The sequence below is a fragment of the Nansenia antarctica genome, assembly GCF_963989245.1.
Source record: "Nansenia antarctica genome assembly, chromosome: 15".
Taxonomy (NCBI): Eukaryota; Metazoa; Chordata; class Actinopteri; order Argentiniformes; family Microstomatidae; genus Nansenia; species Nansenia antarctica.
This window is the reverse complement of record NC_137685.1, coordinates 24,025,341-24,051,325: the sequence shown is the minus strand read 5'-3', so window position 1 is coordinate 24,051,325 and position 25,985 is coordinate 24,025,341. Positions and strand designations below refer to the sequence as shown.

The 25,985-nt window shown below is 41.6% G+C and overlaps 1 protein-coding gene across 1 annotated transcript; it reads left to right on the top strand.

Annotated features, from left to right (window-relative positions):
- Nucleotides 1–3,673: 3,673 nt before the first annotated feature.
- On the top strand, nucleotides 3,674–18,729 carry LOC308171269 (odorant receptor 131-2-like; the record flags this gene model as incomplete). The annotated part of the gene is made up of 2 exons (XM_080546108.1): nucleotides 3,674–4,576; nucleotides 18,175–18,729. 2 exons carry the CDS (start codon nucleotides 3,674–3,676, stop codon nucleotides 18,727–18,729), a joined length of 1,458 nt encoding a protein of 485 aa, XP_080402234.1.
- Nucleotides 18,730–25,985: the final 7,256 nt, after the last annotated feature.

Below are 25,985 nucleotides of genomic sequence, written 5' to 3'. Positions count from 1 at the left end.
ATAATTCCAGGATCCCGCTCTCTGCACCTCACAACATTAGCTTGCTAGTTAGCTGGCTAGCTAACGCCCAGGCTCCACTATGGCCATCGAGCGTTGCGTCAGCGTTGCGTTGCGTCCGGAATTGCTGTCAGCCAGGAAACGTTGCTTTTGTAATCAATGAAAGGTGCTCCACTGCCTACGTTGCGTCCGCGTTGCTTCTGCGTCCAAAGTAAAAATTCGGCAAAGTTGGATTTCTGATGGCGAACGTGAACGTATATTTACAATTGTATATTGGTTGTTGGTTATAATTGTATATTGGTTGTTTTCTGGTGTTGTTTTCTTGTTTTGCTCTGTTTGTAGTCTACTTGATGTCTTTTTATCATCAGTTAAATCACCACAGCGGTTAATCCACTAACAGAGAAGATACCAGATTGAAAATGCTCTTAGACAACTACTCTATAGCTCGTGCCTGGTCACAGCTATTGCGAATTGTGAATCACCACAGGTGCTTGAAGCTTGTTGCAGAAATGGATGACGAACGGCTGAAAAAATAATCTATATTTTTATATGCGACAAATGACGGTGGAGCTGGTACAACGTCAAGTTAATGCAACGCCGATGGCGAGGTGACGCAACGCTGGTAGTGGAGCCAGCCTGTAATATTCTACAGTAGCTAGCTATCAAGATAACAATGACTGATGCCTTCTTCTGTTTACACGAACACAGCCCATTGTCATATATGCATTCTTATCATTTCAATTGATAGGAGACATGCTGAAAATAAGGTATTGTCTTGTTTTACTTCTGTCTACAACTACTATTTCCTGCAACGACAACATGTAGGCTACAATTTCCTCAATCTCACGTAAGTCGTGTATTATGTCATCACAATATGGCCTCTACCTCTACCTCTAGTAGCGGCAGCATTAATTGGGACCTATGCTGTCTCTGCCAATGAGATGCTGATGAACCATTGCAAAGACCCAAAAATTAAGGACTTGTATCACTAGAAAGGGAAAAAAGGATTTCTTAGCTATTGCTAATGTTCTTCCTTCTTCTGTTAATGTTACAATTGATCAGTTGAATGACGGTTCAGGTATTGCAGCAACGCTTAAAACACATAATGCTATGTATCACAAACGCTGTAGAAGCTACTGTAGTAGGACTACAAAAGGACTCCAAAGTATGACGTTGGCTCCTCCTTAGTAGTGAGTCCTAAAAAGCTTCGATCATGTCAACCCAAAGCCTGTGGCATTCATTGTGTCATATGTGAGGGGGAGATATGGATGACCTTCACAAGGCAGTAACAGATAATGTTGATTCCAATCTGAAAAGCTAGGCAGAATCCTGTAAACATTTTTAGCTTCCTGGTAGATTAGTTACACAAGCTTCCGATGTGCACGCAGCAGGTGTGTACTACATGCCAAATGTTATCTCATGTTGCAATATGCAGCAAAACGGCAAGCATCTCATGACACTGCCAGGCAGGGTGTCAGAAGGGGAAGCATCTACCAGTGAGTGGGGGACAACCTTTGACCATCTAACTATTGCACAAATTGTTGCTCTGGTTGAGGATTCAGATCAAAAGATGCAAAAGCACCAAATTTGGCCGAGATGTAGCTCAGAGTATGCTCTAATGATTTAGCCAGGGCGCCCGAGCCAACGACCACCGGGGTCACAACGGCGGCCAAATCAATATGGCCGCTCTCCGAAAAAGGTTTACCCGAAAGTGAGTTTTATCATAACTTTGATCTTTTTTTCAGTCTAAGTGAAATGCTATCAATATTGACGCAAATGTGTTTAGAATTTCAACAATATAATTATATCATCAGAATATTACATTATATCAGAATTAGACACATTAATTGCCAGGAAATATTTTTGTCAAATAAACTACAGTACCAGTACCAGTACCAGCCCCATGTGCTGAACAGCTGGACAGAGGTTGCCTGGTTCCAGTAGAAGCTGGCCTGCAGCAGTGCCCTTTTGACATGCTCAATCAGTGCAGCTTAGGTGGGAGGCAGGTTCTCAAGGGTACTGTTTGAGAAAAGCCGATGTCTGGCTTCATCTACTCGGCTGGAGCCAAAGCTCTTGCTGTACATGATGATGACCATACGCTCCAGCCAAATTTGCACAAAAATATCCCTAAGGCCCCCAACTATTGATGGTATATGACGATATAGCTGTATAGCGGCAGTTATTAAACCAAAACAACCCGCAATCTAACCCAAGCAGTTGTTATTATGTAATATTATTGATGGATGTGCCATTTTTGATGGAGAGCAGTAAGCGGGAGACTCATCAGGAGCATGTAGTTGTCCTATCTCAGTGCAGACTGGCAGGGTAGGAGCACAGGTTGCATAGCCTACAGGTTAGAGCACCGTTATTCTGTCATGGTCTGATAATGAAGCATTGTTCTTTTTTATTTGATGACTTGTTTGATCGATTGATAGCGTAAAATGTAAGTTGTGAATGAATCGCGAGCGTCAATGCTTTTCTATGATACTACTGATGACGTATCAGGGTCTTGAAGGGTTGTCCCATTTCATAGGGAAAGATTTCAACCACTATGGCTTGTGGCTCTGTTCCGAGGCCTTGGCTCAAAAGCGAGTGGCACTCGAAAACGAGCCATAGGGGTAGAAAAGGGAATCGGGATTGGGCCTAAAGCCTACGAAAGTTTTTCTATGAAGGAAAACATAAAAAAGTCAGCAATTGAATTTGCTCATGAATGCAGGACAAGTAGATGTTAAACAGAGTGCAGAAAAACTTGTTTTGTTTTCAGTCTATTTCTGCAATAACTGCAGTTTATGGATGTTTAAACTCGACGAAGGCGGACAAGAAAGGATGCATCCTAGCGCATTTCCTGATTGGCCGGTTACGATGTCAACTACGAGACGGATCGCTGATTGACTCTCGCACCCAATCGCCGACCCTACGACTCCAAAAACGATATGTAAACACCCTGCCAGCGTTATCGTCTCGTCACAGTCTCAGATCACAAATTCGGTAGTCGTGAGTCGGAGTCGTGAGAGTAACAAGCACCGCAGTGCACTCAGTACGTTTAAATGCTTTGAAAAGTTGCATAATGTTAATTGCCAGACAAGGGATTTTTATAACAATAATATGATCCCCTGTTCGGATCTTCAGAATATCTCCTAAACAAGCAAATTGCCATTGGGGGCTTCATAACTTGAGAAGAAAGCAACCAAATCAGCATATACGTGGTCAATAGAATTATTACATAATGAGGCTTAACAGGGCCTTTAATTCAATAGGGTTCCATCAGACTCCCCCCCTGTCTCTCCCCCTCCTCTTCACTCTCTCAGCTGTATATAAACCAGTGGCATTGCCTCTCCATCTCACAGCCTAGTCAGGCACAAAGAGGAACATCTGTTTGTCTGTCTGTCAGCCTGTCACCTCACTGGGAATGTCAGCACAAAATGCTTTGAGACAGGTCAGGTATGTTTCAGTGTGGTCATTTCCAGTATATTCTGACTTAAAGTGTTAGATAACCTTAACCTTGCTCCATAACCTTACTTATGTGAGGTTGTGACGTTTATGGTTAGTTTCCCTTGTACTACATGTGTACATTCCTTCCTATAAGGGTACCTATAGTGTATATAATATGAATAACATTGTTGTTCTGTGTTCACCAGGTAAGTGAGTCTAAGTTCATCTAAACATTTGATGAGTAATGAACGTCACGACAAGACAGCACCAGTTCAGTGAGACTTTTATCACCAACTTCATCACGTTCACTCTGGGTGTGATCATCAACTATATCAATGGGACGTTTGTGTACACTTTCTTCAAGAGTGAGTTATTCTACCGGGACCCCAGGTACATCCTCTACATTCACCTGGTGATCAACGACATCATCATGCTCTCCCTCTCAATTATCTTGCAGGTTGTGGTCTACTCTGGGACATTGATAAATGTGTCAGTATGCTTCTTAGTACTGCTGTTAACTTCGACTACAAATAAGAATAACCCCCTAAACCTGGCAGCCATGGCCATAGAACGGTATATTGCAGTATGTAAACCTCTCCATCACTCTCAGATCTGTACAGTCCGCAGGACCTACATCCTCATCTGCCTCATCTGGGGTGTGGCAGGCATCCACGGACTCATTGACATCATCATCACACTTGCAACTCAACCATTGTCTTTTCTCTCCTCAGGCGTTATGTGTTATATCGTGGGTTTATATAATTCAGTGTATCATAAGACTAAAAGCACAGCTATGAATGTAATGTACTTGTTGTTTGTGTGGTTGACATTGGTTGTGACTTATTTCAAGGTCCTATTCGCTGCCAAAGCTGCTGCCACAGACCGTGTGTCGGCTAAAAAGGCTCGTAACACCATACTGCTACACGGCATACAACTCCTGCTATGTATGTTGTCATACATCTCCCCAATGGTGAATCTGGTTCTCATACCTTACTTTCCAAAATACGGTAGAACCATTCTGTTTGTTAACTATGTTGTGACTAATATCTGTCCCAGGCTTCTAAGCCCCCTGGTCTATGGGGTACGAGATAAGAATTTAGTCAAGTACATGAAACATTATTTCTCCTGTAAATCGTGTCCCATCCAGGTAAAGCCAACTTCATTCCGAATGAACAAATAAATCTAATTTGATATAAATTCAACAATTTATGTCATGCATTTTCTTTTAATTGTCTTTAGTAACATCAACATTACATTGTTCTATAAACCTGTAATTAGTGTGTTTGCTTACAGCACATATGTGACAGGGCATGGTTAAAAAGTCTGGGCAAAATCATTTTTCAGTTTTTTCCAGATTATGAAAGGGTAGATTGTAAGCTTTAAAATGATGTGTTATACATTGAAATCTGAAACAAGTTGAAGAAGTCATGGATATGTGAATGTTGATACCCTCCAAATGACCATTTTGAGAAAACCAGCCTCAAAGTCTTCTCAGAGTTTTTTCACAGAGGCAATGGATGAGAACAATAGCTGGTTAACTCCACCCTAATCACTCCCTCAAGACAACCACGTGCTCAAGACAACCACTCCCCCATTACACTACCTGTCATTACCTACCTGTCATCTGTCAGTGGGGTTGTTGCAGGGCTGACATGTTTAAATAGCTAAACAATAATGATAATAATAATAATTCAAGATTCATGATTTGTTATTGCCATGTGTGCCAAAAGTGTATTACATCCCATTACAAGTACAAGAGTATAAAATTCATGGCAATGGAAAAAATTAGGCAAGATACAATTGAGCAATACAATATTAGAATGGTAAAAAAATAATAATGTTGTTTCCGTGTGCACATGCCTTTATCATTATAGTCCTTAAAGCATTCTAGTGGGACTTGGTGTAGTTCCTTCCCATCCCATCTGGGCCTCAAAGCTGTAATAAAAAAAGAAGACAGTACATTTAAAATGATTGGCCACTGTTACCAACACCACTTTTACGAAGTACTACTGTGTTAATGAAATAGAATTGCTTATAGAATGACAAATACCTGAAGTGCTGGTGACTCACATCAAGGTGTCATCTCTCAGAACCTCTCACCTCGTCATTCTGTAACACAAATTTCAGGTCAGAGGTGTGGACACTTCTCTAGTGTAGGTTTTCCATAGACTCAGTGTACTGTACTTGTACTGTAAGAAGTAGGCTAGTGAAATCATTTCAATCCACAGTATTATTCTACAGCAAATCTACATATCAATGAATTAATCATTATTTTTGATTCCACACATCATTACCGTTCATTACAAAAGCATTTACTTTTTCTATAATCTATTATATCTCTAAACAAAGCTAGCTAGCTATCTAACAAGCTTACACTTGTTTGGCTAGCTGGTACACACAAACACACTAAAATGGTGCATGAAACATATTACAGTATGTTGCATGTTTAGTAGGTCTGCAACAAATGTATTTATTCATTATGTTTTTTTTTTGACAACCTATTTCTTCCTCCTACCATCTCCTATTAGTTTTGGAGAGGGGTGGCATAGTTGTGGTGAGCACAGTTTCAGCTGTTTGATAACTGATGCTAACAAAGGCGCTATCTACCTTACGAACAAAACAACAAATAACTGTTTGGCTATCCTAAGTAAACAACACAAAATCCTAGTAAACAACACATGTAACTCACTAAAACTTACCCAAGAACACAGCAGAAGGTCTGTCTGCAGACGACTGTCCCAAGAATAGTGAACTGATGTGAAGATCAATGTCTGAAATTCTGTTGTCTTCTTCGTCATCGTCAGATTCAGAGTTCCTGTTATGTATAGTCCAATATGAAGGAGTTCATTAATTGCCCACTGTCGATATTTCTGCCTGCTTATGAAATTCTGTTGATAGCATTATCAGCATCCATCTTGTAAACTTGTCAACAAACCACACGCACATGGCTACTTACATACAGCTGGGGTGGCTACACACGCTGCCACACTAATACCCCCCACCCGACTTTGCTAACTAAATGTAGGTATTTAGTGAATGTAAAACTATTGGTTATGATATCAAATGGGTTCTTCCTCGCTTCCTTTGTCTTCCTATGCCAAAAACCGGAAAACTATTTTTTTCACAACAAGACTTGTTTGGCTCGATTGCGAGGTTTCACAATTGCCGACATGAGGACCTTTTAATGAAACGGTGTCACATATATATCACATTTATATTTCTTTATTATTATAGCCAAATTTAGCATATTTTGTTGCTATTGTTTTATGGAAGGTTGTTTTGGTAAAATGTTGAGTGAGGCTGTGGGTTTTTTGAAATTGTCTACAACATTTTGTAAACTGCCGCCACACCTACAGTTTTAAGTCCACATACACAGATATCTTTGTTGGGAGCATGGCGCGTTCTGGCCTGCAGAGGGAGCCAGACTGTCGGTGGGGGATGGGTGACGACCTGATTGCGGACAGGTGTCAGTAATCAGGCTGGTTACCCAACCGGTCTTCTTAACCTGTGTGTGTTTGTTCCCCCAGGAGAGAGGAGGGCAGTGAGTACACTGATAGGGCTTTCACACCGGCAGTTCCGAACGCCGGTTCGTGTTCGCGGTCGGAAACCTCCGAACGTTGGCGCTGTCTGGCGAACGAGCCCGCGTTCATACCAGTGTATCGTTCGCCAGACAGCGCCAACGTTCGGAGGTTTCCGACCGCGAACGCGAACCGGCGTTCGGAACTGCCGGTGTGAAAGCCCTATGAGAGAGAGAGACTCTCAGTTCTACCCCGACGAGCGTGTCCCGAAAGGGGAACTGGCGCCGCGGCAATTTATTGTATAGTTCTGATTGTATTGTGTGCAACTGAAACCAGCGACACGTCCGTGACGTGCGCTGTATTGTAAACAGGCGAATAAACGCTCTGCAATCTACCGTTCCTCTGTGTCGACCTCCCTCTGTGCCTTGAGACTCTTACAATCTTACATCAAATTGTTCAGCTCTTCACACTGTCACTCCAGATTTAAATATCTAATCCATAACATTAATAGGTTTTACGTTCTGACCGTTTGTTTGTTGGCTAGCAAACAAAATGTTAAACGTTTAACTTACATGTTCAATATCAAGGGATAGCATTTATACTTCTTGGCTTAACCCTCCGGTTGTGTTCATGTTTGCCCCCCCATCCTTGGTGTTCCCGGTCTAATTAGACCGGTCTGATTAACTGCTTCATATCTCCAAAACTACATGGTCAAATTTGCTCAATTTGGTACCTGGTGAAAGCTGAGACCTGTGAGATGTTAAACAAATGAACATAGATATGACCAAATTACTGTAATGTGACTAAATACACAGTAGAAATTGAATATTTCATTTCTGTTTTTGAGAATTTCAAATAAGAAGGCCAGTTACACCCTGAAACTCTGCCAAACAACACATTGGATCAGTGTAGTATATTTTTACTTGAACACACACACATACATTAATTGTATAATATGGGCCTGTATTATTTGTCTTTTAACTTGCTTAAGTTCTGTAAGATCATCCTGGTTGTGGGGGTTTTATGAGCCTTTGTTCTCAAAAAAGCCAGATGACCATTCTAAGATGGAGGACTGGGGAGAATTGTAAGATGGCGGTTTATGGCCTCTGACCCATGGGCGTCAGCAGCTTTTTGAATGTGGGGGGGACACTTATTTTTCGGGGGGTCTGGGGGTCCTCCCCCCGAATTTTTTAAAATAGTAGATTCAATTTCCTGCATTCTGGTGCGTTTTACACCCAAAATAATCTCCCTCTTTCTTTGTTTTTCCTTGGAGCTGGCATGGTCTGCAATTACTAGGGGTGTAACGGATCACCTAACTCACGGATCGGATCGTGTCACGGTTTTTGAGTCACGGATCGGATCATTTTTCGGATCAACACAAAACATTTTTGTTTTTATAAAAACTGCTTTTTCCTTGAATTCTGTAAAAACACCACTTTTACTATGTGACAAAAACCAACGACATTCAAGATGTCAAAACTGGTAATATATATATATATATATATATATATATATATATACATATATATACATATATATATTATTATAATATAATATATATATATATATATAACATATTCTACACTCAAACATTACATAATTATACTGAAATACACTCAATTTAAATGATAGGAGAGAGGGAGGAGGCGCCTGGTTGCAGCAGTGAGTCACTGGGCTCTTTAAAGCAGATGAATAAACATGTTTTATGCCACTTTTAACTAAATAATAAAGTCAAAGCCAAAGTGCTCCAATACATGGGATTTAAATGACGAGGAGGCATTTCGAGTTCTTCTCCGCCGAACAACGTAATATGACACACTTGGGCCGCGTTCGTAAATTCGCTTTGAGAGCGCCGGAGCGCACACTGGGTCCGACGTCATAAAGAGACCAAGTAATTTGATTGGACAAAAGGCGTTCCTTGAACGCTGATCAGATTCCAGAGCGGATTTACGAACGCAGCCTTGTTGTTGTGGATTTCCAGCTTCACGTGTAGTGAGCAAACAACGGATTCTTTTTCTTTCGCATTATCAACCTATCATTGCGCTTTAGAGTACAACAAAGCCCGCAACTGTCGCGTCTATCTTTTCATGGCAACTCTACATCGTGATTTACAAGAGATATTAAGTAAGATATTAAGTAATATTATTACTTGTTAACATTTTGCAATTGATCCACGGTACACATGCGTTCCGAACCGTGGAGGGCGATCCGAACGGATCACGGAATTTCCGTGATCCGTTACACCCCTAGCAATTACTGACTACTATTATGTGTTGGTTTAACTCACAGAGGCCTGACACTGACACTTGCTACTTTTTAGGTACTTTATTAAATATGAAGATTCAAAAAGAATCAAAGAGTGAATTAGAAAAGAATGAGGTAACTTTGAGTCAACAAATTGAATAAAAAGTTATGAGGAAACATAAAATATGTACCTAGGCTACTCAGAGCCTATTACAATCAAACTTAGCCCTCTTCAGTGCATTGCAGAACATACAACTATAACAAACAAAAAATCAAAGAGTGAATTAGAAAAGAATGAGGTAACTTTGAGTCAACAAATTGAAAAAAAAGTTATGAGGAAACATAAAATATGTACCTAGGCTACTCAGAGCCTATTACAATCAAACTTAGCCCTCTTCAGTGCATTGCAGAACATTCAACTATTACTCAATACAACCTGTTAAAGACTTGCTTTTACTCCATTCTTTCCCCAAAATTTCAAAGATTCCCCTTTTTTGTCCTTTCATTAAATGTTCCATATCTCCTCCTATAATCATATTTCTCCTCTATTATCTGTACCATGCATACAGCAGGATTTCTACAATTAGAACATAAGACATCATACAAAGGCTCCAAAAGTGTGACCTCTTTTGTCATTTGCAGACACAATACTGGCAAATCTCCTTTAAGTCAAGTTTGTCAAGATGCTCTTGGTGGATGTGGCAAACAGCCACATTGTTCAAGCGCTTTTGAGACAAGAGCGCAGCCACGTCTTGAGCCTTCTTAAGGCACTAAAACTTCTTTCAGCCTCTGCTGAGGAGCATGGCACAACAAGAAGAAGCCTGACCAACACCTCTACTTGAGTGAACAGACCTCGAACCTCTGGCAGCATAGCTCTCAGTGTATCCACCACTTCACTGACTGTGCTGCAGGGATACTGAAGTTTGAACATGGCTAGCTGTACCTCCAATGAATGACGGTCTAGTTCTGGGTACGAACGGACCACATCCACATACTCCACCTTTCCAGTTAATAACACTCTTTCCAGTAGACTGAGTGTTTCGAAGCTGCTTTGGTCAAAGCGCCTTGTCAACTGGATCTCCACTACATCCAGCATTTTAAAGAATTCTATCCTGTAGAACTCCTCAGGGGAGGTAGGCCTAAATGCTGGTGCATTTCCTGTGAAGCGCTTTGGGGGTCTCCGGATATGAGGAGTCTGGATAGCCTCTATGTCCAACTCCTGGATCATGTCACAGGCTTTGGTGTATATCTGATGAAATTTTTCATCACATCTCTTTACCCGAATTGTGTTTTTCACACAATCAACCGCAGCCAGCATCCCTGAGACACTCACTGTCTTGCTTTGAAGGGAGCGGTTGAGACATTCAAGTTCTTTTAGAACTTCAAGGGCCATAATCAGGCTAAGCAATACCTTCCCCTTCTGAAACCTCTCCAGAAGCCCTCTTGCAGTTATGCAAGTGTCAGAGGAGCCATGTGCCATTTCCTCAAGACTGACCAAAATATTTTCGTATTGGTCTACAACTGCCTGGATAGCTACCACCCTCATGAGCCATCGTGTGGGGCAGAGGGGCCTCAGAGTTCTGAAACTCCCTGCTTCCGACTGGGCAACCTCCTTAAATATTGTTTTGTATTTCCCAGATAGATGGTACAGATTGCCAAGTTTGTGGACTAAATCCAGCGCATCAGACACAATAGTGCTTGTGCTACAGGCTGTCTGAGTCACCAGATTAATGCAATGAGGACCACAATGAACGTAGAGAGCAAGAGGTTGTGTTTCTTTTATGACTGCCTGAACGCCTTTAGCTCCACCTGCCATATTGGCTGCCCCATCATAGCTCTGCCCGCGAAGGCAGGATAAGGGCAGGTTCAATCGAAGGAGGACATCAGTTGCCATCCGAGCCAACTCCCTGTTGTTGAGGAGACTTGATAGAGGCCCAAAAACTCCTCATGAGGTAGCAAATCACTATCTACATAGCGTAGGCATATGGCCTCTTGTTCATTCCCAGACAAATCTTGTACTCCATCAATTATGATGGAGTACATGAGTGTGGACACCTCATGTATTTCCTTTGATATATTTCTCAGAACGGAGTTGCCCATAATAGTTAGCATCTCATTCTGCATTTCTGGACTTGTGTAATGGTGACAAACCTTACTGAGCCAACGCTTTAGAACCTCATCATCCCCTGCTCTAAGCTTCAGTAGCTGAACAAAGTTTCCCCCATCACTCTCATGTCCACGTAATGCTAGACCCTGACGGGCAAGTAAACGAACTGATTGCATTATTTTCAGCAAACAAGATCTGGCCTCTCTTTGCTGCTGCATCTTAACTGATGATAACTGTGTTTCTATTGTCCTGTGAAGGTGTGTGTGAGTTGTAACAGCAAATTTGTGTGCATGACTATTTTCATGGGCTCGAAATTTTTCAATGGCCTTTTTCCAGTTTTTAAAACCAGAAACCACAAAGGCTAGATCCACAAAAAAAAGTTATGAGGAAACATAAAATATGTACCTAGGCTACTCAGAGCCTATTACAATCAAACTTAGCCCTCTTCAGTGCATTGCAGAACATTCAACTATTACTCAATACAACCTGTTAAAGACTTGCTTTTACTCCATTCTTTCCCCAAAATTTCAAAGATTCCCCTTTTTTGTCCTTTCATTAAATGTTCCATATCTCCTCCTATAATCATATTTCTCCTCTATTATCTGTACCATGCATACAGCAGGATTTCTACAATTAGAACATAAGACATCATACAAAGGCTCCAAAAGTGTGACCTCTTTTGTCATTTGCAGACACAATACTGGCAAATCTCCTTTAAGTCAAGTTTGTCAAGATGCTCTTGGTGGATGTGGCAAACAGCCACATTGTTCAAGCGCTTTTGAGACATTGAAGAGCGCAGCCACGTCTTGAGCCTTCTTAAGGCACTAAAACTTCTTTCAGCCTCTGCTGAGGAGCATGGCACAACAAGAAGAAGCCTGACCAACACCTCTACTTGAGTGAACAGACCTCGAACCTCTGGCAGCATAGCTCTCAGTGTATCCACCACTTCACTGACTGTGCTGCAGGGATACTGAAGTTTGAACATGGCTAGCTGTACCTCCAATGAATGACGGTCTAGTTCTGGGTACGAACGGACCACATCCACATACTCGCTGTACTGTATCACAACTCAATGCAAACACTACAGAGGATCCATTACACACAACAATACTCACTGAAAACAATGTTCAGGGTGTGATGTTTTTTTATTTATTTATGGAACTATACCACCCACACACACACACACACACACACACACACACACACACACACCACAATCATTTGCAACAAGTGTCTTAAATTTTGAGTCGTTATGTTTAATGAATGAAGCCAGGTGTGTTCATTGTGTTAAAATGTTGCTGACTGTGGCAAGCATGTTGCATCACATGAGCTTTAATTTGAGAATTCGACATTTTGAGCAGAGTTTTTTGCAACTTGTGTTTTAGCAAGACAAAATGTGTTTAGATTTATGAGAAAAGGAGGATTGTGTTTTGTGAATTGTGTCTTCATGTGAAATGTGTTTATGGTTTTGGCAAATGGGAGCTAGTTTTATTAAATGTGTTTAGAGAACTGGTCATTTGGTTTAGAGAATTGGCTTTTGTGTTTCAGCAATTGGGAAAAACTGTAATGACAATAAACACCATTCATTCATTCATTCATAATACTGTTTTATACTTAATAAAAATAAAAATAAATTAGATGTCTTTAAAAGGCCAAACTGATTGCATCACTTATTAAGCCACTATCACTATAACAATACAGAATAAAATATATACATGTCTTTAAAAGAACAAACTGATTACTTATTAAGCCACTATCACTTATATTCCCCTTCTTGGCACCACGTCCCATAAGGCTTCCCGTCACTACTCAGGGTTTTTCCTGGCTCAAAATGAGGCGGAGGTGGTACCAGTGGTGTTTGACATCGGGGGGACCCATGAAGCAGGGCTGTCTGGGGGTCCTTAAACGAGCATCAAACACTTAATTTCTTGCATTCTGGTGAATTGATATGCACCAATTTGTGCCCTTTCGCCATCGATTTATGTATATTATATATGTAAAGGAAAAAACAATATTCAGGCACCAGATGGCCATTCAAAATATAATGTAATATAATGCAATATAAGGCTCTCAGGCATTCTGTACTTTCAAAATGTATTCTCCTTGAGCAGTCAACATCAACTATCAGCTGTTTCGCTAGCAAACACGAAAGCTAAGTTATTTGTGAAACAGCGCCCCCGCCACCACGTCGGCGCAATGCCGCAATTGCAGTTTTTTATTTTATTTTTTTATTCTCCCGCGCCGGAAATCCGGCACTGTGCCGGAGTACTTTAAGCCCTGCATCCTCTCCCTCGTCTCTCTCAGGCTGGCTCCTCTCACCCTCCTCTTTCTCAGGCTGGCTCCTCTCACCCTCCTCTCTCTCAGGCTGGCTCCTCTCACCCTTGTCTCTCTCAGACTGGCTTCTCTCACCCTCCTCTCTTTCAACATCCCTCTCTTGCATCTCCATCAGAATGGGTCTCTCTCTCTTCATTCTCAATGTTTCCCTCTCTCTCTTCCGTATCTAATGTCTCCTGTTCCTAGAAATTAAATAAGAATGAAATTGTCCATTCATTTAATTTGATTATCAATTTTCATAATTCACAGTAAACTTTCATGCTTTCAGGCATGCTAAATTATGCCTTTGCAAAAGTTGGTATAGACTGAGGGACTGGGCATTAGAAGATTGTGAAAATATTATTATTATTATTATTATTATTATTATTAATAATAATAATAATATTTAATAATAATAATAAGCAATGCTAAATTTTCCTTAACTGCCTGTCACCTTTCAGCACTTACCTCAGCAACAGAGCTGTCTCCACTGCCCCTGCCTGCTGCCCCTGCCTCTGACTCACTCTCACTCTCAACCACCTATATCAGGAGAAATGGGGATGCATTGAGCACTTGTTCATATTGTTTTTCTCTAATAGAACATTTGACATAGAAATACAATCACCAATACAAAAAATACAATCACAAGCATTTTAGAAATAGAAAAATAAATGGAACAGGTGTTTTCTTCTTCTTTTTTAACCCTAGCTCAAGCAATCAGATGCAAAATTGATTCTTTGGGTGGGTGCAATGGCCAAATTAAATAGTGCAAATGCTCAGGGCAATGAACCCGGGCAGGAGATGCAATAATGACAGGACAGGTAAGCACTGTGAGGTGTTTGTCGCCATTCTGTGCTTTTGATGACATTTCGCCTGTGTCTGTTCTGCATTTAAACATGTCTAACCGCACTAGTAATGCCTAACAAAACTGCTAGTGCCATATAGCTGATCTAGCTCGTATTTGGTTGCTAGTAGGCTATGCTAATTCTATTGCTAACACAGAGAATGTCTCATAAGGTGCTAACATTCTTATCAGAAAAGCTGGCTGTGTTTGACCTTGGGAGAACGCAATGTTGCTGTTTGGCCACTCACGGGAAAACTTGGATGACTTTGACTTACTTTTCTCTTCTTAGAAAAAAATTCCTCATATCCATCTTGGTGGATGATCTAAATATCGTCTTGCCTCAGTCTGAATGTTTTGAATCTGCGTGCGTGTCTGATGCTGCTGCTGCCGTGTTAAAAACAGAAGTAAAACGCGGAGTGGACTTCTGGATATGGGCAATGAATCCCCTACTCATAAAGTGGAACGGATTTGATTGTGAAGCAATGAAAATAACGCTGACCAGTCATGCAACATATTTTTGATGGCAAATGTGGGGGGGTCCAAACGACCTTGTTTCAAAGGTGGGGGGGACACGTCCCCACCCAAATATATGGTGGTGACGCCCATGCAGACCTATACCTCCTCTTCACACCTCAAGGATCTACTGTAAACTTGATTGGGCCATGGGTGAAGTTATATTTGCATACGAAAAGGTATAAACTTGGGGGCAAGCATGAGCCCCCCTCTGTCTCACCTCAACCACGCAGCTCACACCAGCTTGAAGACCAGACCAGCTGTGTATCCTGTATTCCTGCATTTTCTTTCAATAAATAGACTTCATCTACCCAGAACTATATTCTTCATTTTAGTATTCAACAAGTAACTTAATAGACCACAAAGTGGCGAGCCAGAAATCCAGGAGTCTATAAATAAGAAGCGTTTGAAGACTGAAGCTGAATCACGATCGACCATACAGGTGAGAAGGAAAAAAAGCTATTTTCTCTTTAAACCGCTAGGGGCGCGTGCGCAACAGCTTTCTTTCATAAAAGCTGTGTGGTTAAACAAAGAGCCGGGTTATGAAGCCCGTATTTGTAAATACGTTTTAATTGTACGATAATTTGGAATATCGTGTGTGTGGTATAACAGGAAGAACGTACTGTTATAGGGTCCTTATGTGGCCTTGCCGACAGAAAATTAACCTGAGACGTTGAGTTAATGGGTTGGCAATATTGGTTATTTTGTGATAGATCAGAAAAGAGTCTGATGAGCGTAATATTGTGATATTGTGTTGATGGAATAAGAATTCCTAATTTGATAAAGTGTAACTGGACTATGAAGTCCGTTTTGTAATTAGAGCAGTACTGAAGTAGATTAAGAAATCAGTTCTTCAAAACTGTGTCATAGACTCCATTCTAAATTCTCCATTGCTCATTTTCTTGAAAACGCGGACACGCGGACACACAAAGGCCATTAGCCTTTAACTTCTCTTAGAAAAGGAATGTGAAAAGCATGGGCATTAGAGAATATTAGAATGAGATTAAATTGGTAACTAATAGTTTTACTGCATTAAAAGATAATCTTGATATTGCTGTGTCGTGAATGTACTTTGTTTGTGAAAGCAAAGTTGTGTAAAGTGATTGATTAGAGCCATTCCACAGGCGAGGTTTTCTTCAGAAAAAGGTGAGTAACACAAAGGGTTGTTAAAACTATACCTCCCCCCCTCTTTCTCTTCCCGTTGTCCGGCATTTTTCAAATACACGCGCTTTCGCGCTGAAAACATACACGCACACAGGACAGCCGATAGAATAGAGTTTCGTTCACACAGCTGAAAATCCCTTCTACAAGGGAAGCTGGGTTTGATTGATTACATTACTCATCTCTTACAGATAAAGATAAATCCATACACATAGATTGTAGTATTTATAAAGATAGAGATAAAGTGAATTGATCATCAGGGTATTTTAAATAGTTTAAAGATATTTGTTAAACATTCATTCACAAGCCCGAGAATAAGTGTGCGCATGCGCATTGAAGGCGCGAAGCGTGAAGGCGCATTATACACACGGAGACGCGCGCATGCGCATTCATTTTCACACACAGCAGTGAGTGCGGAGCTCACTTTCAAACCCTTTCTTTCATTTTCATTTCTACTCTTTCCTTCAACCCCTCCCTGCGATAAAATTGTGATCGCTGAATCACGAAAGTTTAAGCATTGTTTGTTAAAAGAAAAATAATAGATTGTGACTTTAGATTGGATTCAGAGCATTTAAGCAATTGATACGCGAGTCGGCTGTTTGGCTCCATCTGCTGGCCGAAGCACGACAATACATCTTAGAACACTGGTTTTTCTGTGGCTTGTTTGCAAATGTTGATGAAAAATAATCCTTTGCATTCATAAACTGATGTTTGTAAATGACTGTTGAATATTGCATTACTTGTTTAATTACTAATTGGTTAAAATAATAATTCAGAAAACCATTCTGAATAACCATTCTTTTGTTTGATATTTTGATAACAGCTAATTGACTTCACATGTTTTAAATCAATGTATATGATTGAATAATGAATAATTCTAACTAATCATTCATTCCTTTCAAATAACAAGTTGATTTATTTACAGGTTGTAATCAATATTTGTAATTTGCATTTTTATTTTAGTTATTTCATTTCCACAGCTTTTGATTAAGAAATAGCAGAATAGTTCATATTGATAATTAAGCAGTAGAAGGTTTTTTGTAAATCAGTGAATACTTAAGGAGTGACCAGCCTTTGTGATTTAATAATTGTGTTGACCAGCCTTTGTAGTTTAATAATTAAGTTGACATGAACTGTAATTAGTATTGAATGAGCAATTCAAATTTAAATTCTAAATCCTAAATCCTAAATTTCGTTGTTTGGTACCTGTACTGTAGCAATGACAATAAAGTCCATTCATTCATTCATTCATTCAATTAAGTGACACATAATCATAAACAATTAGAAAAAAACATTTAAGTGAAAAAACACACACATAGATTACATTTAAGTTAAAACACACACATAGATTACATTTAAGTCAATAATACACAATACCACTGAAACCAATCCGTTGTTCTAGGTTGTAGTGATTCTGTGTGGACAGTTGATACAGTTAAAGTTAGACTAGCATTTGTTTAGCAAATAAGGCAATAAAGAAGGTGGGTTGTAAGAAAAGTACACCTTATTCAATTTATAGTATATTTTCAGCTTATAAAGCATTTAGAAACCCATCAACTTAAGATGGGGGCAGAGTCAAGTAAAATGTTAAAGGCTGTTAATGAAGATAGTGGTATATTGGCTACTTTATCCCCCATGGCTATAGTAGAAAAAATGAATCCTCTTGTTAAGGTAATTAGCAAAATGTCAACGAAATGGAATATTCGTTGGGCGGACATTGAACAACCGTGGCCGAAGGAAGGCACCTTCGACTTACAAGTTATTGCAATATTGGAGGTACTTATCAATGCTCACAAGGCACATCAGAAAGGCAAAAATAGATCAGAGAAACACAAGTTAGAATTAGCCATTTTAAAGCTATTTAAGGTAGAGGGGCAGAAATTAGCATTGGATTGGAATAAGAAAACAGCACAGATGGAACCGGAAGAAAAAGATGAATTGGCCAAAGCTTTGGAAAAGAAATTTAACATTCCATGTCTCCAGTCTCCAGTCCTCCTCCCTATGCCAAGACACTGGAGGACAATTCCCAGCGGATCTACCCTCAGGTTCCCGTCCTCCGTACAGAAGGAGATTTCGTTATTCAGGATGAACAGGATAAGGTATTAGAAAAAGGAATAGCTAAAGTGACTGTAGAATTCGAACCAGAAAACCAGTCAGGTGCCAAACCAAAGAAGAGAGGGAAGGAACCAAAGGGCAAGAAAAAGGGCAAGAAAGATGGCAAGAAGGATGACAAGAAGGATGGCGGTGAGGATGACAAGGAGAGTGGTAAGACAGATGGCAGTGAAGATGGCAGCAAAGATGACAGCGAAGATTTAGGTGAAGACAGCGATGCACATGCAGGCTACAATGCTCAGGTCAGAAAAACGATAGCCAGGGCCGAAAAGAAAGGTGGGACAAGACACTACAAGAAGGGAAAAGAAGAAAGCAGTTCTGAAGATGAGAAGAAGCCTCTGAAGGTGGAGAAGAAGAGAGAGAGCTCAAAGCAAAAACAGAAGAGGCTGCAGAAAGAGGAAGAAGAGAAAGAAAAGGAGGCGAGGAAACGCCAAGAGAAAGCGGAAAGAGAGGAAGAAAGCCACCACAGACGACTGAAGGAGCACTGAGAAAGGGAGGAGGAGGAAGATTATCATCAAGTGTCATCACATATGCACATCTTAAGTCCCGCAGTCAGGCGGGACGAAATACTAAAGGGAATTACAAGCGCTTGTCAACTAAGGAGCCAAAATAAGACACCAGAGTGCTGATTCGGGGTAACAAGATAGAATATCGTCCTTGGAATCATACAGATCTATCTGAAGTGATAGAGAAACTCCCCGTTCTGGAGGATGGGGGGCACCCTTGGACAACAGAGGTAGACGTGAGACTGACAGGAACGCAAGCAGCGATGGGAGACCTGAAAAGACTCTTAGCTTCTAGTGCAGGATTGGATACAATGCAGGAGATATTGATGAAGGCTGGACTTCATAGGTATATCAATACATCGGTCTATGATCCAGAGCTCTTCGCAGAAAACAGAGGCAGGCTGTGGAAGGCAATCAGGGAAACTTACCCTACTCACGTTCACCCAGACAATATCATTGTGAAGCCACTGGGGGGAGATGAGAACCCCAGGGGATTTGTTGCCCGTGTGCACTCTCAATGGAGAAGTGTGACAGGGAAGGACGCTGAAGATAATCCGTTAGAAAAGGCCATTATCAGGGAAAAAATACAAGAAGGTCTTCCTACCCCAGTTAAGAATAAGCTAGCAGAAGTGGTGGGGCTACGACACATGAACAAGGCTGTTTATATTGACAACGTAGCTCATCAAGTAGAATTATTTAGGAAGAAAGTTCAGGTACAGAAGACACAAGACGAAGAGTCACTCAGAAGATTGACTCAAGTGCAATTGACTGAAGGCAAGAGAAACAGGGAGAGAGTGAAGGCTTTAGCTTTACAGGTCCCATCTCAGCCACAGCAACAGCCACCTGTAGTGCAGACTGTCCCTCCCCAGTCATATCCACAGGGGCCACAAGGGGGGTATCCTGCTACTTACAAGCCATACCCACAGGGGCCACCAGGGGTGCAAGCGGTTCCATACCAGCCATACACACAGCCTGGCCAAGGACCACCACCAGTGGGATGGACAGCAGCAGTGAGGAAGACTCTAGGGCCATGCTTCCAATGCGGACAGTATGGACATCTAGCCCGTACCTGCACAAGAGGCCCCAGGAGGGAGCAGGGGGGAGACAAAGAGGAGGATATTGGCCCCCTGCTGCACCGGCTCCAGGAGTGGTGAACCCTTACGGAGGCCCAGCAGCTGGGCTATAGGGGTGCCCAGAAGATCCGAGTGGGAAGTGCCAGCTGGTGGTGACAAACAGGCCTGAAGACGAACCTACAATATGGGTGTCGGACAATCAACGTCCATTAGAATTAATGGTGGACAGTGGAGCGGCCTATACCTGTCTGAAACCTGAAGACGCCACGCACCTTCCTATGTCTGGAAAATATGTGAAGACAATCGGATTTGAGGGAATTAAACAGCTGATTCCTACTACTGAGCTTGTAAACTTAGAGTACAAGGGACAGAGAGCAGCTCTGTCAATACTTCTGTCAGAACACACACCAATAGGGCTGTTAGGGAGAGATGCTCTATGCCAATTGAACTGTACAGTGAAATGCACACCTGACGGCTGTCAGGTGACGGTGCCATCAGAATACAGACAGCTGTCTGTCATGATGGACAACAACGCATCCATGGTGTATTGGGTGGGAGGGCTTAGCCCAGACCTAATGGAACCAGCAAGGATGTGGGACAATTACATCCTGGCAAACATGTCTGGGGCCAGAAGGCCTACTGATCCATTGCATTGTACACTCCAGTATTTTAGAAATGCTGCAGACGCAAACCCAGATGAGTGGCTGAACCATCAGCCAAAACAGGTACAGCTTAGCACAAGTTGTATAATCCTAGGCCCTCAGGGGGTGGCTATGAAGATAAACAGTGACACTTATCTAGATCAGACGCACACAGGTCTGACTCATCACATGTCACACAGGGTAACAGGGCTGCAGATGATGCAGCCAAAGCTATCACAGGAGCAGACAAAGCAGGTAAAGTTCTTCTGATCACACATGAAGTACAATTACAAGGCATGGTCACACTTGAGGATTTATTGATGTTACAGAGTGGGGCAACTACGCTAGACAAAAACCTATGGTTAACAAGGGGGGCTTGTCAGGATGACACAGGTCTATGGAGAAATCATGAGGGGTTGGTTGTGGCGCCCCCAGATTTATTAGGCGTGTTGATACAGGAAGCTCATGGGTTAGCAGGGTTAGAAGTAAGACGCAAGATCGTAAAGGAATATGGTTTTTGGGCTCCATATTTACTGGAACAAATAGACCATGTCCTTGGTCAATGTGTGGTCTGTTTGAAAAACAATATCAGACCTGGAATACCAGTGGGGACTGGGAATATCCCTACCCCAAACGGGCCAATGAAACATTTGGTGATTGATTATGTGGACATGATTCGTCCTGTTGCAGGATACAGGTACATGTTAGTTGTGGTGGACAGGTTCAGCAGATGGGTAGAAGCTTGCCCCACTCGAAGAAAGGATGCTCAGTCTGTAGCAAAGTTCCTATGCAGGAAATTCATACCTAGGTTTGGAATTCCGGATAGGATAGCGTCAGACAATGGAAAGGAATTTGTGGATAAGACGGTAAAGCTTATACTACAAAAGTTAAGGATCAAGCAGAGATTTGGGTGTATTTACTCACCTCAAAGCCAGGGGATGGTAGAGAGGATGAACGGGGTCCTTAAGAACCGTCTTTCTAAGATCTGTCAGCATACAGGTCTTACTTGGGTGGACGGACTCCCTCTTGCATTGATGGCCTGTCGTTCCAGTGAGATTCGAGGGCTGCACTTGACTCCCCATGAACTGGCTATGGGGAGAGTAATGACAGCTCCCTGTGCACGAACCAGCGGGAAAGGGCCAAGTTTGGCTCTCCTGGAGAGTGACATGAAAGCCTATGTGCAGTATATGACTAACCGGCAAAAGAGTATCTCTTCTTATGTGATCCATAAACAGGAACGTGAAGAGGAGGTGAACGCACAGGAGAAGAAGGACGCGTTGCTACCAGATGACAAAGTATACGTGAAGGTATACCGACGAAAGTGGCATGATGCTCGACGGGAAGGACCGTACGAGGTCGTTCGTTGCACTGGGACTGCCATTCAAATCAAGGGGTCCCCCACTTGGTATCATGTTCATCACTGCATCAAGGCACACAATGAGGAAGATGAGGGAGAACCTCAGCAGGATGCTGAGGAAACCAATGGGGACGAGGATGTCCACAGCTTGGACATCCGGGCTGATGAGGATGCTGGTGAGTATCTGCGTCATGATTCAGATGGTGCCGGGGGCCTCGCCCCAGACCCTGTCCAGCCCAGTGGTGAGCTGGCCGATGGAGATCGTGAAGGTCCCAGTGACTGTGACACCCCTCTTGGGGACTCTACCAAGCCGGGTGTTGCCCCTGTTGTCACCCCTTCCGACCCAGGCAATGCTCCGGACAGAGATGTCACCAACCCGGGCGGCTGCCCAGACCAAGGTACCATTGAGAGACACAGACCTGTCAGGGATGGACCCCAGCCAGGCAGACCCCGTGATAGACCAAAGCCAGTTAGGAAAAGGCTCAAGCCACGCCGTTTCAGAGATTAATATATCTCTTAGTGTCCCTACCCCGTTGACTTCTTTGGACAATATTACGTTGACTTCTTTGGACAATGTTACATTTCACTCACACACTGTTATACCTGTACGTCTGAGAAGAGCTATGATCTCATCAAAGAGATATTTTGCTTGCCCACATTCACATTGTGGTGTTGGTGACTGTTGGCTCTATACTCTCGAAGAGGACGAGTGGTATTTATTGGAGGCTAAGTATGTTAAAGTTGTGGCTCGCAAGTCTGATACTTTTGTGATATTGACTAACTATGACAAGATGTTGAACCCGTATTGGTGTGCTAAACGTGATACTGTTGTTCAGGTGTCTTTGACCAAGAATTTCAAGGACCTAGTTTGTAGGTCCACTCCTGACTTTCCACACCATTGGACTATGGACTGTGATGAATGTATTTCTGAATATGTTAAAGTTGTGTTACCGAAGGTCTCGGCTGTTAAAAAAGTTGCTGTGATTACTTCTACGAAGGCACCTGTAGTCACTACTGAAGATTATTTGTTGTTTGATTCTAATCAACTGGGGACACGGTCCCACCCTAATTCTGCCACTAGTATCATGAAGGATTTTGCTTCAAAAATGAATTATTCTGATTGCTGGATTTGCCAACAGGTCCCTGTAAGTACGTCTGCTCCTATGTTTTTCCCCATACCTTTAACTGAAGCAGAATGGTTTCATTATAATTGGCAGAGTTTAGCCCATTTTGTTTTACAGGGCAAGGACCAGAGCTCTTCTTGTCAGTCCAGCACGATGCTGGTTCCTTTAAAGGTGCAGGTGTTGGTGATGGTGTGTTAGAACGCCTGACAGCAGAAGTTAACGAACACCATAGGCCTAGCGGTTTTGGGAGGGTTATTATTGATAGGTTTACACATTTGTCACAGCCAACAGGTCCGAAGATGATGTATATTATCCAAGCTATGTTCGTCCGATTGAATGGTACAGCAGTAAGTCCTCATTTGTCATGTTCTGGGATTGTGACTACTACACCGTGGAGATCTTCAATTGTTATTTCTGGGTTGAAATATAAGGTTGTTGATTGTGCTATGGTGCCTCAATTGAAATTACATGGTACCAATAATACCAGACGGCAGAAAGGCACCACGCAGCTTAAAGTCATGCCTCTTGTAAATGTTACAACCTGTATTGACATTCAATCTCTGTCCAAAAGCCGCTCGGTTCTTCAGCTAGGGGACGCTTCTTGTGTGGACTCTATTTATGTCTTTTCGAATCCTGGTAAGGAGCTTCAACTCCCGGAGGGTGTGTTTCTTGTGTGTAATGATGATGCATTCTCTAAACTGCCTGCTATGAGTGATGGTATTTGTTATTTGGCTCATCTGATACCTTTGATTAGGAAAGTCACTCGAAATGAGATGTCCGTGCTTCACAAACAAGCATCCTATCGTAGTCGTAGGGAGCTATCTACTGCTCAGAAGTTTTTTGGCCTAATATTCCCAAGTTATGGTGTCTACAACTCTCAGACTGAATTGAGTGCCCTGTCATCTGTTCTTGAAAAACACATTATTGCTTCGGATACAGTGATATCAGCCCTGGCTACTGAATTGACTGAAACTAAGAATGTTGCTCTCCAAAATAGAATGGCTTTGGACATTATTTTGGCCAGTCAGGGTGGTACTTGTGCATTGATAGGCGGTGAATGCTGCAGTTATATTTCGGATTCCGGTAAAGCTCTGTATGATTTTCATGAATCTAACAAGAAGGGTGTGGAGGATTTGCATAAAGAACACGGTTGGAATGTATTAGATTTCTTTGATTCTGCTTTTTCAGGTGTTGGTAATATGATCAGGTCCGTCGCTATTATTTTTGTTTTCATTATCATCTGTATTATGTTACTTGGTATTTTGATCAAATGTTGTGGAAAGTGTCTTTCTGGTGCTACTGATGTTCCTGTTAATGCTTTGATGTTGACCAACATAGCTGATGAGCAAAGTCTGGATTCTGTCTTTCTTTCTGGTTTTGTTTCCTCTTTTGATGATTTGTTTGTTGAGTGATATTTTTTTATTGTCTGCTTCGGTTACTGTGTGTTTATTGCTATGTCAGTTGAGAAGTGATGATTATGCAAAGCTGGGAGTGACGTTTTTTTTAAAAAACACTGCTGTGGTCATCACTACCCTCTTGCAATAGGACCAACTGGATGGCAAAACAGTGTTAGTAGTATCTCATAAGTAATTGGAATAATTTAAAAAAGAACTATTGACCATGCCAAAAGAGTTGAAAAGAAAAGTGAGGGTTCAATTCAGGCTTTACTGGCAGAGGGATGCAGTGAGCGTCCGGTTGCTTCCATCCTTACATTTTCAAAGACGCTGGTTCATAACAACAAGGTCAAGCAGCAGACATTGGGGACAACAAAGCTTCTGTATATAACTACTTGGGTGTTATTTCTGAAAACACTTGGGTCAGAATTGACACAACTAACTGTGCTGTGTAACGTTAGGAATGCAAAAGACGAGAATTTCAACCGACTATTAGCTTGATAGATGACAATTGGAAAGCTGTGTCATTCTCAATGCTGCAGCTAATCCCAAATACTCTCTATATATAAGTATAATAAGTTATATTATATTATAAATATAATAAGTTATATTGGCTCCTTAGTTAAGTACTGTAAAGTGCACTTTTATGCAGATGATATAGCACTTTTTCTGCAGCTTCCTCTGTGAATGGAGTTTGTCTAACATAAAGACCACTTTTGATGCCATTCAAAGCTCACTTGTCAACCTCAAGTTAGTAAATGCAGAGAAAACTAAAACTAAAAGTATATACTTTTGTCTAGACTAGAGCTCGCAAGTCTGGAGGCCATGGATTTAAAAATCTGCACCTCAGATGGATGGCAAATTGAGCGAGTCCCCTCAAACAGGTATCTTGGTATCTGTATTAAGGAGAAATTGGCAATTAAAACATATAGATGAATTAACAAAAAAAGCAGAGAATTAAACTCGACTTCTTCTATCCGCTTGTTAAGTCGTAACGTGTTTCCGGGTCCAACGTTGACTGAGGCGCTGTCTTCGAAATGCCGAAATAATAATAATAATAAATTATATTTATATAGCGCTTTTCCGAGGCTCAAATACCCTGACAATATGGAGAAAACGGGAAAGTATTGTGTCCCTTGTATGAATAGATCAGAGTCTAAAAAACGATTAAACTGTCATTCTACCGCTGTAGTTCACTGGTACTCTGGTGCGGAGAATTTCTGGTTAGGACCCGGAAATGGCTAAACGTCACTTTTGACGTCAGACTTAACAACCGGATTGGAACATTTCATACTTTTCACTTGACAGTAGAAATCAAAATGTACAATCAACGTTCCTATCAGTCCTCGACTATGGGGTCATCATTAATGTGCATACGACCTCCTCCACATTGAAACTGTTAGATTCAGTCATAATAATAATAATAATAATAATAATAATAATAATAATAATAACTTAAATGTATATAGCGCCTTTCACAAACCCAAGGTCGCTTTACAAGGGAATGGGACAAACAGAACAGAGCCAGAGAGACAAACACACAAAACAAGAAACAGTAAAACAGCTAGAAGGGTAAGAACCGGAAGAATGAACTAATAAGCTGACATGCAGACTACAGGTTGAATGCAATGGTGAATAGGTGGGTTTTA